General features: G+C 40.2%; 1 protein-coding gene and 2 long non-coding RNA genes across 23 annotated transcripts in view; 1 reads left to right on the forward strand and 2 right to left on the reverse strand.

The window, feature by feature from the left end:
* The window catches only part of PTPRF (protein tyrosine phosphatase receptor type F), a 485,633-nt gene that overhangs the window by 383,342 nt on the left and 87,226 nt on the right, over window positions 1-15,065 (forward strand). For 7 of the 20 annotated variants that reach the window (XM_083742226.1, XM_083742215.1, XM_083742231.1 and 4 more), the window contains exon 7: window positions 9,289-9,306. The exons of the other annotated variants lie outside the window; for them this stretch is intronic. In XM_083742226.1, the coding sequence (XP_083598352.1) occupies window positions 9,289-9,306 (18 nt within the window). The remainder of the gene's footprint in view (window positions 1-9,288; window positions 9,307-15,065) is intronic. 20 annotated transcript variants of the gene reach the window in all.
* LOC310846181 overlaps window positions 1-15,065 on the reverse strand; it is a 394,522-nt gene that overhangs the window by 266,301 nt on the left and 113,156 nt on the right. The gene's annotated exons all lie outside the window — the stretch shown is intronic.
* Window positions 1,190-4,145, reverse strand: LOC310846183. Its single transcript, XR_014565187.1, has 2 exons — window positions 3,811-4,145; window positions 1,190-3,407 (listed from the first exon to the last, which is right to left on the reverse strand). It is a non-coding gene; the product is annotated as an uncharacterized lncRNA (long non-coding RNA).

A 15,065-nucleotide genomic window follows, 5' to 3' on the forward strand; every position in this document is an offset into this window, starting at 1 on the left:
AGAGTAGATTTTAATAGTTAGGATATTTGTCCTTGTTAACTGAAGAAGCAGAGCCTTTTGAACATGCTTTCTTGTGTCCCATGAGCAAATGAGATTTCTTATCCATGACCCGGTAGCATATTGGATCAGAAATATATCACTCCAATTCCAATATAGGTTCCTGCTTTCAGGATAGTAAAACACATGTCACTAGTTGTTCCACTTAGACCAACAGTCTGACAAAAGACATTTTGATTCATGAATAGTTACTCAGTTGGGCCAAAGACAGAAGCTCTTAGCCAGTTTCCAAAATGTGGAAAATCTGGATTTCTAAAATGCACAGGACATTCATGAACAGAAATCTTCCCTGCTGCAGAAATTTTCCCCATTAAATGAGAAAATTATAAGAATGAAGGTTGGGGAATGATGGGAGGTAGCCTACTCACCCAGCTGCCTCCCTCATGAATTTATGTTAACCTAATGGCAACTCTGAAGAGGGCTGCTTAAAACATTTCAGTGGCTTCATACGTTCTATAATTCTGCCTCTTTTGGTAACAGGGAAACTCTTCATATAGCCATGGTGCCAGAGCACAGTGTGGATAGGAAGTTAGGATAGTCCTTTTGAGGGAGAGAGAGAGAGATTGTGATTGGGATATCTGCCCCATTCTAATGAGCATACATGCCCATTAGCTGGCCTCTGATAACTACTTGTATGCAAAACTACTACCCCCTGCAAGCAATGTAACTCATATGTGGTAGTGGTCGTGGCTCTTAAATTGATATATATCAGATTCTGCAGAAATGAGTTTATAATTAGCTCCTTGCTGACACCTGTGAGACCTCAGTCTTGCAGTAGGCTCCCCCGCATATAGAGCAGTGAGCACTAATTACACTGATAAATTTACAGTTTATATAATTTCACAGTGACCTTTAGCGTAATCTCAATATGTTTGTGCTGAAAGAAAATATCACCCTCGTTAATTTAACTTGAAAGGCACTAAGCAGGCAGCATTAGGGAAGTGCATCCATGGATACTTGCTCTTCATACTTACTAAATCAGCATCCTCATCTAGGAGGATTGCAGATGAGCTGGGCAACCCTTAGGCACATGCTGGGCTCTCAACAACATTCACATCATGTGCACTCGCCTGCTGCTGAGCAAGCTTCAGGGAGGAAAAACCTGAGTTTAAAAACAAAACGTGTTCAGCACTACCGTCACGTCCAAAGTTTATTTTGTTTTTCTTCATTGTAAGCAGTGTCTCAACTGAATTTCACCAGGGATTCGGAGTCCCCAGTTGTAGAAGACATTTGAATTTCCGGGAGGAGGGTAGAAATCAATGAGTAGCATATCTGCAGGCCTGAGAGAAAATTGATTAAGCTGTATGGAAGTAAATGAGGTTTATAGACTTGCATATAGTGAGCTCAAAAAAGAGGTTTAAGGTCTTTATTGGTAGGAACATTGGAAGAGCTCACAAAGCAACATTAGTATATGCCGCTGATCCAAATTGCCTCTACTCAATGAAGCTTCCTTTCCAGCAAGTGTGTAGAGGACTATTGTAACAAAGTATTTCATTTTCATAATCAAAAGAGGGAACTTTATAAGTCTGCAGTTCATAGGGTTCTGAAACTGCATAGAACAGATAATGACCCAGTTCACATGTAGCACTAAGCCAAACAGAAGCTTAGCATGGAGGAGTCAAATCTCAAACTTATGTACAGATGTAATGCCAAGCTAAATCGTGGTTAATGCCTGGGCCATTTAGCAGCACCAGGGGAGGAATGCTGCATCGCAGTCTTCATTCTGGGAACCTGCATGTTTGCTTTCTCATGCCAAGTTATGGTTTGGCTTTGCACGGCATGTGAACTTGGCCGTTCTATTGGTCAGCTGCTGAAGACTTGGGCCCTTCCAAACACTCTCTATTTCTGTGTAATATTTTCCCAGTATTCAGACTGCAGTATATCTCTGAACAAATGCAGCTGTTTTCCCACCAGAATCTATGATGTACTGTGCCATGTCGAATGGGATTGTCTGAGTGTCATGACCACCAGTTGGATAGGCCCTGTGACACCACTGGTCTGAGAAGCTGAGGCAAATAGTGTTGAAAGGAGTTGGATTTCTAGGCCCTATTGACGAATTAAAAAATGACAAGTCCCTGGGTCTGGGTGGCATCCACATGAGAGTTCTTAAATAATTCAAAATATCTCACTTCTCCCTAAGATTAGACTGCATATCTGAGAAATTGAAAGCGGCCAATGTAACACCAATTTTTAAACAGCGATTGGGGCGGGAGGAGAAATCCAGGAAGTTAAAAGCCCAGTAGTTTGTTCTGGGAAAGCATTCTTAAAAAATAGAATTAGCAAGCATATTGAAGAGCAAGTATTGCTGAAGAACCACCACCATAGCTTTTCCAAGAGTAAGTCCTGTCTCGGTGTCTCAATAACCTTTTAGCATGTAAATAGAGGTGATCCAGTAGACATTGTGTACTCCAGCTTTCAAAAAGCCTTTGACAGAGTACCAGACCAAAGACTCCCGAGTAAGCTCAGCAGGCATGGAATAAGAGCAAAGGTCTCTTATGGATCAGGAACTGTTTCAGAAACAGGGAACAGAAAGTTAGAATGGAGATCCCTTTCAATGGAGGAATGTTGGAAGTAGAATTTCTCAAGGATTCGTGTTGGGGCCTTCTCCCTTTGACTTGCACAGAGTTAAGAGGGTGAGTTGTGAGGTGGCAAAGTTTGTTAATGATACCAAATCGTTCAGTGTGTTTAAAACAAAAAAAGGATCGTAAGGTGCTCCAGAAGGATCTCTCCAAATTGGGTGAGTGTGCATAAAATGGCAAATAGAATTCAATGTAAGGAAGTGTTAAGTGATGCACACTGAGGCAAAAAAAAATCGTGAATTGGTGGTGACTCACTAGAAATGAGATTTTGGGGTCACAGCGGATAACTTGATGAAGCTGTTGACCCAGTGAGCAGCAACTGTGAAAAGTGCAGATTCCATGCTAGGGATCATTAGGAAAGGAATTTAAAATAGAACTGCTGATATCATAATGCTGTTATACAAATCTATGGTGCAACTGCATTTGGAATACTGTGTACACTTGTGGTTGACTCTCCTCAAAAAGGATATTGTGGAGTTCAAAAAGGTTCAGAAAGGGAAAGCCAAAATGATCAAGAGGTTTCAGCAACTCCCCCGTGAGAAGTTTACAATACAAATTGAGTGACAGGGACATGGTAGAGGTGTGTAAGATTATTCATAGTGTGGAGAAATTGGATAGGGAGACATTCTTCTCCCACTTTCATAATAATTTGGGCCCATCCAATGAAGCTAAATGTTGGAAGATTCAGGACAGACATATAAAAGAAAGTACTTCTTCACACAGGTATATAATCAGCTGAAATAAAATTAACTAATTTATTATTAACTATGGCTATTTGCAGTTTAGTAGCACTGCAGAGAGCTTGCTGGGGAGACCATGCATTAAAAAGGGACTCAAAAATAACTTAAACAAGGTTTTAATAACAAAAACTCCTTATACACTAAATACATCAACAACAAACCAGACCCAACCACCAACCCATCCCCCAGGGTAATGAGGGAGCTAGGTGCTGCTCCTTATATACTATGCCCAAATGCTGACACAGCTTAATTAACACAACCTAGTAGCACCTGCTATGTTTCACAGCTGTAAGACTGGGTCTCGTTATTTGCCTTGGCTCTGGCCCTTAAAGACATACACAACTTGTGAAGCAATAATGAACCTTCACATTTTAAAGTGACCATTCAACAATCTTATAAAAAATTTAATAAATATTTATATATATAAAAAAAACAATCTACACCACCAAAATGTAGTTGTAGTTACCACTGTGGGTGGCTTTAAAAAGAGGATTAGGAATAAATTTATCAGTGGCTACTAGTGCCTTGATGTCTATGTACTATCTCTGCTGTCAGAGGCAGTATTGAGGTTACTGGGAATCATCAGTGGAAAGGGTGCTGTTGCTCTCAGGTCTTGCTTCTGAACTTCCAATAGGCATCTGTTTGGCCACTGTAGACAGTTTCTGAGCCAGCAGGGTTCTTCTAATGTATGCCACTTACCCCTATAAGCATGCCTTAAAGCGACTCACAGCAAAACAGCAAAAACATATGAATACGTCACTACACTAAATAGTCCAAAACCAATTCATTACAAAATATAACAAAATTTGAATGAACAATTCATTTCAATAAAACAAACTTTATAATGTTTATATAAGTCATTAAATCTTATCAGTTGATATTATTTATATTAAATAGGTAAGCCAAAGCCAGATATGAGAAAGCCTTCCAGTATAATCATGCATTAACAAATAATATAACCAGTGCTATGTGCAATAAATGGCAAGCATATTTTATAGAACCTGCAGCAGATAATCTCTCACATGCCCCACTCTCATATTCTGATTAACTTTCTTACTTATGAAAAAAGAAAACAAGTATTTAAAGGTTATAGTCATATTTCCTACATTTACTGTGGAAGAAAACTAATGCCAAGTCTAGACAGTGGCTTGCAGCTCCTCCTCGCTATTGATTGTACCGAGGCTGGACAGGGCAATTTGTGGGCTTTTCCTCCAGGTGCAACTAAAAGTGGCATCCCAAAATGAAGTAAATAGTAATAAATGTTTGATCATAAAAACTAAACTGTGCCTTTACATGATACAATCTAAGAGAGGCAGCTGAACTTACTTGTGTAAGATTCAGGCTGTGACATTCAATCTGAGTTTGTTTAAAGATGAACAAGATTAAAAAGCAGTCAAAATGTGTTAGGTTTTTACCTCAAGTGTTTAGGACATTGCTTTCAAAATGGAACATAGCCATAGAATGATTATGTCAGAGGCCTAGTTTCCCACTTCATCACTTGCTCCCCAAGCAAAGGAAGACAGATCTGCAACATACGAGGTTTGGCAACACAGTTCCTCTAATGCTCCTGGCTGATGAGTGATGTAAAGATTTGCTGTTGTTAATTGTTTTTCTTTCTATCACACCCCTCCTGCACTTGCTGCTCAAGGTACTATTAAATAAAATAATGTTGTAAAATAAAGTAAGGGCATATTAAACATTGACTTATGTAGAGTGGAGGAAGGCATGGCAGTGAAGATGTAGGCTAAGGAGACGCATTTACACTTTGCTGAAAAATTTGTGTAAAAATGAGAGGAAGTACACAAGCCAAAGCTGAAATGGGAGGCGAGATTGCATCATTGGCAAGGTTATGATTAAAAGATACTCCTACAGTACCAGATCAAGAAAGTGGCCAGCAAAGTTGCTCTTGCTGCTTGGGCCAGGCATTAATAGAAAATGTGGCTGGTCATAAATTAAAAGTAGGAATGAAATGGATTTAGTGTGGGCATAGTCATTCATTCATTAAATGTATTTATGCGACTGCCATTCTGCCAAGGCACCCAAAATGGTTTATAATTTTGAAATACTAAAGCAACCAAATACTACAAAATTTTGAACAACAGAATTCTCTCAGTAAAGCCAACCCTGGGAATGTTACTAGGAGGCATTGTAGGATGGAAGGCATTTTATACACATTGGTGGGATCTGCATTACTTAACACCCAGAGCATCCAGTATAAGGAACAGCAAAAATGTGGAAAGGTTTTAGAATTAGGGTGGCTTGGGCTGCAGTCCTAACTAACTTTCCTGGAAGAAAGCCCCATTGACTCTAGTCAGACTTACTTTTGAGTAGACATGGTTAGGATTGAGCTTTTACTCAGAGTAGCACTCGCATACCAACATTCTTTTCAAATATTATTGGCCTAGTTACCTCATTGGGAAAGTCAGATCCTCAGGTCTGCTATATCTGTAGTTCTGCATTCAAGGCTATGCAAAGTGCCATATACCTCAAATTGGTTTGGATTTGGTTTAAATGGTCATTCAGACCTGAATGTTTCTAATGTAGATTATCAACGATATGGACAAGCCTTTTGGTCACATTCAAAACTCCTTTGTGCTAGAAAGTGAGCAAATGAAGATCATAGACTCATAGAGTTGGAAGAGACCACAAGGGCCAGATGTCATTCCTTAACTATAATTTCCTATTTTCATCCAAACCAGGAAATTTTGGTTAACATCTTCAGAACAAACCAAGATATTAAACAGTTTTTCAAAGTTTAATTAACTGGTAACCATGGTTTCCTAGTTCAGATGAAATGGGAAACTATCGTTAATGGAAGACATCGTGGTTTGTTTTGCTTGAAGTGAGGAATGAAAGGACTGTATGCACAGCCAAATTCCTGCTCTTGTCTCTGCTTACTAAGACAGAAGTTTATTGTGGAATTGCTGCTGAACCATGCATTTTTTTCTTGCAGTCTCCACATGAAGTTGTTGTCACCAAAATGCCAAGCAATATATGTATATATTTTAAATTTAATTTCCATACCCCTTACTGCGAAAAATAGATAAATAAAAATAACTTGTTATAAACCTAAAGTCACTGCGGGAGTGGAAGCCAGTTAGTGCATTAGCACTTTTTTGTGTGGTGATGGTAGCAGTTTGTCACATGTGGTGACATTTCAGTGGGTGGCCCCTAATGCGACAGTCTGCACACAGTTACAGAAATACCTGCATACATGCACAGAGCAGAAGGCAATGGAGGGGGGTGGTGGAGTGTTGGACAGGAGGGACAACAAAACCATCTTCATATACACTCTGTTGAGGTCCTCTAATGTGGACAGCAACTGCAGAATAGCAATGATATCCACGACTGGGAGAGAGGTGGGGAACAGAAATATGTGGAAGCTAACATGCCAAATGTACACACTGAAATATCTGATCTGAGCATTATGTTTGCAATATAAGCCCCATCCTGGAAGCACCCTAAGGCAGCACAATAATAAGTGTCATTAATTATTTAGGTTGGGCAGATGTCTTATAAGAACACTGGAAGCTGCATGCAGAGTCAGTCCATTGGTGCATCCAGCTGAATATAGTCTAAAATGACTATTAGTTGGTCTCCAGGTTTCAAGCAGGAGTCTGGAGATGCCAAGAATTGGATAAACCGGCAGCTTCTGCATTCTTGTTCATGCTGAAAACGTACTCCATTAGAATTAAAACTTAGGATGTTGTCCAAATTTTTATTTTGTAGCATATGACTTGCATCTTCATTTGGTGATCCTGACCACTATCATGGGAGTTCTGAATAATTTTTATTTTATGTCTTTTATTGCCATATTCTCTAACATATATTAGTGCATACTAAACCTCCAAAGAGATCTTGTTTCATTGCTTCAGAGCCACTATACAGCTCTGGCAAGGGCTATCTTACACTAAGATCTGGAGACTGGGTTTTAATAACATACCAGCTAAACTTTAGGGAATCTATTTTGAGTGTGTGTTGGGATTCCATACAGAATTTTCAGTGACTAGGTGGATACAGAACAGCTCCAGATGATCTGTTTGGCAGCAACATAAAACAGAAGCTGCTTCAGTTAGCCAGGAATCATTTCTGGACTCTGTTGTAAGAGATGCTTCTTGTCTCTTAGAGTGGGGGAAGGGGATGTAGACTCTTTATTTACAGTGATAATTTGGAGATGGTTCGGGGGCAAGTAAGCACTCAGCAAATTTTTCTTTGGGGCATGAACCAATAACCCTCTTCTTCCTGTCAGTACAGCTTGTGAGCCATACAAGCTTCCGTGATGAGAATGGTTCTGTTAAGGGGGATGGAATGGTAGAAAAGCAGATAAATAGGCAGCAGATTTATTATGGTAGAGATTACCCGCAACTTCAGCAAACGGCATTAGCCTTCCTGATGCTTCACTCATCTGTGGACAAAAGCATCAGCAAGTATAAACCAGCCATAAAGCGAAAATGGAGTAATGTCATCTCGGCTGTGGAGAATGCTAAACGAAGCAGCTGGAACTGCTTCCTCTGATTAAAAGCTAGGGCTACTGCCTGAAGGAACATACACTAGGAGAGTGGGAGGGAAAGCGATAACAAGTGTAAATATTTTAATTACTCTTTAAGAGGCAAGTTAAACATGCTTAAAATCTGCCTTCTTTGTATTTACAGAAATCTTTGAGTGTCTTTCTTTGTTTCCCATTGGGTGATCAGTGCTGTGGATAATGGAATGTGGGGAGCGGTTAATCTCAGATACACAGCACTCATATGCTTACTGGTATTTATTGATCAATACACGGAACATGATTTGACGCTCTGTGTCCTGTTTAACCCTCTCTTTCTATCTGTTTAAACTCCCCAGTTTTCTTTGGTAAGTGCTTGGTGTTCAGATGTGCAAAATCTGCATCAAACCAACACATACCATGAACTGCCTACAAATTAGATCTGCATGAATCTCCCTCACCTTACTAACAGCCTTCATTTGCACAAATTAAGACCAAGGGGACAAAACTGGGGATCAGTTTCTGTCAGTTTACATACACGGGTCTCCCTCTGCACATCTGGACCATGCTAACAATAAAGCCCATGACTGAGCAAACGGCACTTTTGCTTGAAGTTTTGGAGCAGTTAACTTTGTAACCAAGCCTTCCTTATAAGATGCACTCATAGCATGTGAACTTATTTTCTGCTCCCTTATAAGGAGGGTTGGAATCCCTTTCCTCTGCCTACTGTATAAATTATGCAGAGCGAGTCTGGTGCTCCATTGGTCCAAATAAAAACTAGAAGAAAGTGCTTTAGATTTTTATTTGAAAAATCTGTTGTGTAGAATACCAATTTCTGGCCAGGGGGAACCTGGTGTAGGTTTTATTAAAGTTACCCCTGAATTCATCACTCAGTTTTTAAGTTTCAATTACATAATCAGATTTTGTCCCCAACGGTCAATGTAATCTTAAACCAAGAATGTGTGTCTCACCAACACCATATGCTTAATTTTTCTCCCCACACACACTCTCTCACAACACTCACTCTGGTACTCCCACAGCCCCACCTTCTGGCAGAATAAAAGGGCGCAGCACCCATATCCCAGTGGCTTCTCCATCTCAGTTGTGACAATGAATGCTAGTGGTTTTGCTTAGGAGTCAGAGCCCTCCTTTGTGTAGGACCAGCAATATATTAATTGGGTAAAATGGGGCCAGACTCTGTGTTCTTGGTAGCAGAGAGCTTTACTAACCACCTGAGGGCATCACTCTGACTTGTTACTGCACATCCTTTATTTATTTATTTATTTTATTTATTTTTGTTTGTTCCTGTTGCGCTAATACAGATTCTAGCTTTGAAAAACTTTCTACTTTTTTAGTTATAATTTTCTTCCTTTCCTCTTTGTACTAACGCTTCTCTCTAATCTTATTTGCATTCAAATTACCTCACCAGGTGGTACACCAATCAGAGGTAAGAATGCTGAACTGTGCCTCTAATTGTCATGTCACTCCATATCCTTTCTGCCATGCCCGTCTCCAACAGTATATCATCTCCAGCTATTCTTTCACTCCAAACTCTTGTCAGCTCACTTGCGCATCTGCCGTTCCTTCCTGTGTGTGCTTGTTTTTGTTTATTTTTAGTGTGGCGCCTTGTAGAATCATCCATCGCAGGTGTGCACAGGTCAAAGGGGGTTATTCAACGGGAGGTTTTCAGAGGGAGAACGCTATCCCCATTCATGCCACAGAGGGTTCTGAGGTCTTGAATCTTTCAGATTCAGTCACCCTCTGGGGCACCACGTCCTGGCAGGTCTGAAATAGCTGCTGTGGCATGTTTTGAAGGATGTAACACTTTCACAAGAGAACAGTGAAGCCCTTCCTTCTGCATTATTGCTGACAGGAATTGAACTAATACAAAGGAAATAAATTCTTAAAATGCCAGGCAAATCTAACTTGAGGAATAAGACTGGAGGACTTTCTCTGAGAGCTGAAGGTGACCTTTTCATAAATTTAATAAATAACATTATTATTATTATTATTATTATTATTATTATTATTATTATTATTATTATTTTGCTGGCCCTTCTCTGATATGAAGGTGAAGGGAGGAGATCTAAGATGCCAGCTCCACCCCTTCTGAAGCCTGACAAGAATTCATGGTGCACTGTAGCATAAAGATTTGTTGTGAGTAAATGAATCAGACACACATCTGGCTGCATTAAGTCTTCAGTTGTTCAATCCACCTCCAGTCTGACAGCTCTGCATTCCCAGACCTTGCTAGTTTCACTGCCTATATGTGCTAGTAACATTTCTAGCCTATACACTCAAAGTAGTCCCTTGAATTAATTTTAAGGTTGTAATCAGTACTATATAGTATGACTCTGATCTCTTGTGATTTCAGTTACTGCTGTTGACTGACCCCTGCATTTCCTGATAAACTTTTTAGCACCACTAAATTACACTATCTCATTTGTCCAATGCTCCCCTTCTTTCCTCCCCCTTCTCTCTCCACTGAATCACTGCTGGAAGTTAATAATCCAAGTCTTTGGAACTGATTCTGTTGCTGGGAGTTAATGTTTTCAGTTCTTGTTAAGTGATTTTGGAGCAAATGGGGGTTGCTGTTTCAAGTGTATTTGCATCAAGTTGCTTCTGTGAAAAATCTGGGTCAGGGGAAAAACTGTAAACCTCATTTTGATATGAATGGGTTTCTCTGTCATCTTCTCTTTGGAATGCTGCAAGATTGACAGCTGTGATGCCACACATTTTTAAAACCTTTTCTCTGCTTCTATCACAACTCTGAAAGCAAAATGACAGACTGAATGCTAAGTAACCAAACAGGCCCTATCGTTGCCCATATCAGGTTGGGCCTTTCCCAGCACACAACTGCTATGTATTTCCTCTGTATCAACAAGCGAGGGCATTAATGACTCAGCACCAGAACCGTCTGGATGTTCCGTACATCCTTTTTGAGGAAAGTGGACATATCTTTATAATGAGAATCATCCATCTCATAAAACATAAATCTCCCTATCTGAGTCCTAATGAGGTATTTTAAGAATGTGTCTGACATTATTTAAAATGTATGTGTCCCGTTTGAATGTCAAAGATGACATTTCTGTACGTGCCAAAAAGCCACCTCTTAGCATCTCATACAGGATTTGTGTCAGACTTACACCTTTTGTTAAACACACAGGCTATTGAGTCTCTAAAGATTACCAGATGTGGTAGGTGAAAGGGAGGTTATACTCACATAGTGGTCTGTACTGTGGTTCTCACTAAGGTAAGTTTGTTGCACTTCTGGGATCAATTTGATGTGGAAATAAAATTAAATTATTTTTTTGTTTGCACAGCTAGTTGGATGTAAAATTTTTGGTTCATGTTGAGAGGTGGATTCTATGTGAATGCATTGAAGGGCCAATCATACTTTCTGCCTATTGAATGGAAGTGTTATGGAAGTCAGGCCGGAGAAGCAGGATAAAATTTTATTTCTGAAACTAACCTTTCCTTTGGGCCCTGCAGCCGCAGTTCTACTCTTGCTGTCCAGAGGTGCTGTCATTTTTCTAACTGAGAGCTCTGTGTTCACAAGGCATGTTGTCACTTTTAACATTCCCCCTTTGCCTTTCAGGTGAGACCCAGGCTGAAAGGTCAGGGTGAGTTTTGATAGACTGTTCAGAGATGCATGGGTCTAGTTGGTGACTGGCAGGTTAGACAAGAGGATGGATGATTGGATGTGTATTTTGAAGGATGGCTAGTAAGCAAAAATAAAAGCTGCTTTAGGGGAAGTGACTTGACACATGTCCCCTTTCTCAAAGTTCAAATCAAGTTTTCTATGTTGTTATAGAATGCAATTAAATATTATGAGAAATATTTCTCCTGGAAGCAGAAAATGCTGGCATGTCATGGACCTCTGATGCTTCAGATTTTGCCATTGCAGGCACATGAGAAGCAGTGGAAGTGTTAAAGGGAAGACAGCATTTTAAATGGTCCTTTTCTTCACAAAATAAATTGGAATCAATTGGAAAGCGTTCGTACCCGTTGACTGGATAGACTTTCCTCCAGTGTGAGTTTCACCACTGCAAAGCAGAAGGACAATTACTTTGAAACAGAAAGATCTGATAATTGGCAGAGAAGGGCTGAGAAACTTTTTATCTAATACTTTTATTATTGCCCAAATTTCACGCTGTTTTGCCCTTAGCACCCTCTTTGGCAGTCTTGTAGTGCTGCTTCTCTTGGGATCTGCATATATCAATCTCTCTTTTTCTGTATCTGGAGTACAAGAGGAAAGTGCATGAATGCCAGATGCATGATACACAAAAGGAAGGGGAATCAGTGATTGAGCTGTATTCCTGCATTTGCCCTTGTGTGCCGCTCAGTTTCATAGCTCTCCGTCAGTGACTGCCTCACTTGTATATATCACAGAAACCCAGCTTCATTCCAGGTCCCAGCCATGCCAATCATCATGCTCAGGAAGAAGAGGCACAGCTGAACAGGAACATAATGAGCATCAGTAATAACATCACTGTGGTAGTTTTGTTTTTATTTATTTAGCTTATTTGGCCGTAAAAAATAAATAAATTTGAGATGGGGGCATTTGGCTGCCATTCCAGGTAGCACCTAGGATTATTAGAGCTGAAAATCTAAGCGGCATGTTAAGTAGAGTATTGATATATAAATCATGATCCAGAAAATTTTGTGCACCATTTTACTCTACTGACAACTGCAGAGCTGCAAGAATCCAGTGTGAGATTGTGAAAGTAGACTTTTGCCTTCCTCGTCAAATCCTCAAATTTATATAAACATAAATTTAACTGAACACAAGTGAAGCTTCTGAGTAAACATTCATAGGATTGCTCTGTTAATGAGACAGTCAACATTTTTCATTAACTTTGCTGGCAAAGCAAGGCAGATCCTGCCAAAACCAGAACACTTCTATGTTCCATAGATTAGACCTACCTGCAGAAATGTAAGGTGAGAAGGTATCTGTGGATTTATTTATTTTAGCCATCTCTGCCCATGCTTATCAAGCCCACCAACCCCCACTACCTATTTTCACTTGCAATTACAAGTCAGTAGAGAGTAGCCTTCCCCAATTCCCATCAGCCCCAGCAAGCATAGCCAATGGTGAGGAATGATGAGAATTCTAGTACAAAACATTTTGGGGTTGGGGAAGGCGATATAAAGCATATGCATGTGCCTCACAAGTAGAGAGGAGCAATGTAAGGAAATGCACATAAATAATGTTTGGAAATATCCAGGGTCAAGGAACAGGAGGCTAGGAGTTTGAATCCCCTTTCTTGGAGGTTCCCTCTGCCTCCTGTCAGTCATGAAGCAGGTCATCATTGCTTGCTGTTACTATATTTAAAACTTGCTTTTGTTATATTTGAAAGCAGTGATGGACTGGATGTGGGCCAACAAATTAAAAATGAATCCTGAAAATCCAGGAGCTGGGAGGGCAGCCTCTTCTGAGCAGGGTTGCAATCCCCTGGAAGAAGCAGGTTCATAGCTTGAGGGTGTTGTCCAGCATTGTCACTTGAGGTGGCTAATTTCCTGCTATGGCTTGGTTTGCCAGCTACAACCCCTTGTGGACAGAGGTGACTTCGTCACAGTCCTGCATGCTCTGGTAACTTCCATATTGGACTACTCTTCATGAAGATGACTTGGAAACTTCAACTGGTTCAAAATTCAATGGTCAGATCGCTTGCTGGGTTTGCCTTTAGCACTTATGCAACTCATGTTCTAAAACAGCTATATTTTCCTGCCAATTCAAGGTGCTCATGCTAGTTTTTAAAGCTCTAAATTATTTAAGCCCCAAATATCTGAGACACTGCTGCCTTCTCTACAGACCCTCTCAGATATTAAGATCAGCACCCTTTGGGTGGCTCTGCCGCCCTCAGAAATTCAAGGTGATGGCTCAGGAGAGGACATTCTTTGTAGCAGCTTATGAATAGTGGCACCTTTGCTATATAGCCTTTGTCAGTTGCTGAAGACACACCTTTTTATCCTGGTGTTTTTGGTGTTTTCAGATGTGTGTTTTCAGGACCCACCTGAAATTAGTTTTAACTGTTTTTAATACTGAATTTAAATCATAGTAACCAGCCCTGGCACCTGCTGATGAAGGGTGGGTAATAAATTTAACAACAGCAGCAACGTAGCAGCAGCAGTAATAGTATTGGTAGTAGTAGATGTTTTCCTGGTCTGGGTTACAAAACATTAAAAACAAACCTGACAATGCTGCTGCTGCTGTATAAAGAACAGTCAACTTATTAGTATTATATGTGAAAGCACCTTAAGAGTGGCAGAAGGAAGGCTTTTCTGGCTGGCGTCCCCTGCACTGCCCCCTGCCAGCCCCAGCGTAGCAATAGGAAGGGCTCCCTACATCATTTTTATTACATAGCAAAGCTCAGTGAGGTTCATTTTTTCTCTCCCTGACATATAGACTTAGGCTACAGTCTCAATTTATCCTTCTAAATAATGTAGGTGGCGGCAGTTGATTCACATTAGTTTTCCTTCTGTTGCAATGATATGAAAACTGAATTTGACCTCCGTTCCTTGAAGTGGGAAGAGCGGAGACAGCAATTTTGGCTTCTGTTCACAGTGCTGTTTTCTCTGGCAAATGGAAATGGGTTCAGACTCTGACAAGCAGACAGGTTAATGTTTTTTCTCTTGGTTCAGGTGTGTATGTGTTTCTGAGCAAATGCCCTCTTCTGCCATCTCTGGAATCTCAACTTCTGGAAGAACCAAGAAAGTCTTTGCTACTCAGGAAGTATGGAGGTTCTGATCTGGCAATGTGACATCAAGGCTACTTCTACATTCACCCTTTGCTTATTTTCCCCTTCACCATTGTCATCCTTACTTCCTCCACAAACTAGATGCAGCCCATTTTAAATGATTTCCAGAGGAAACAACTGGACAGGGTTCAGCACTCATCTATGATGGACGAGATAAGCAACAAGAATGCAATTCAAGCCGTATTTGTCCCTAATGTGGGTTGGGCTGATTTCAGGTTTAAATTGGATTTAACACAAGTTGTACCATTTTCTGATGCTGACTTATTAATTGTATTGATGGTTGTATTGAGGTCTTTATCATAAATGAAAGGAGTAGTCTTCAGAAGCAGAGATGCAAAGGACTTCTCAGGGTACAATCTTGTAATCCTTTTGGTTTGTAGGTTTCTAAGGTTCTGTTATTTGTACTTTATGGGGAAGTGAAGGTTTAATTTTAGAGAATTGAATT

Source organism: Podarcis gaigeae, assembly GCF_964106915.1.
Source record: "Podarcis gaigeae genome assembly, chromosome: 6".
NCBI classification, from domain to species: Eukaryota; Metazoa; Chordata; class Lepidosauria; order Squamata; family Lacertidae; genus Podarcis; species Podarcis gaigeae.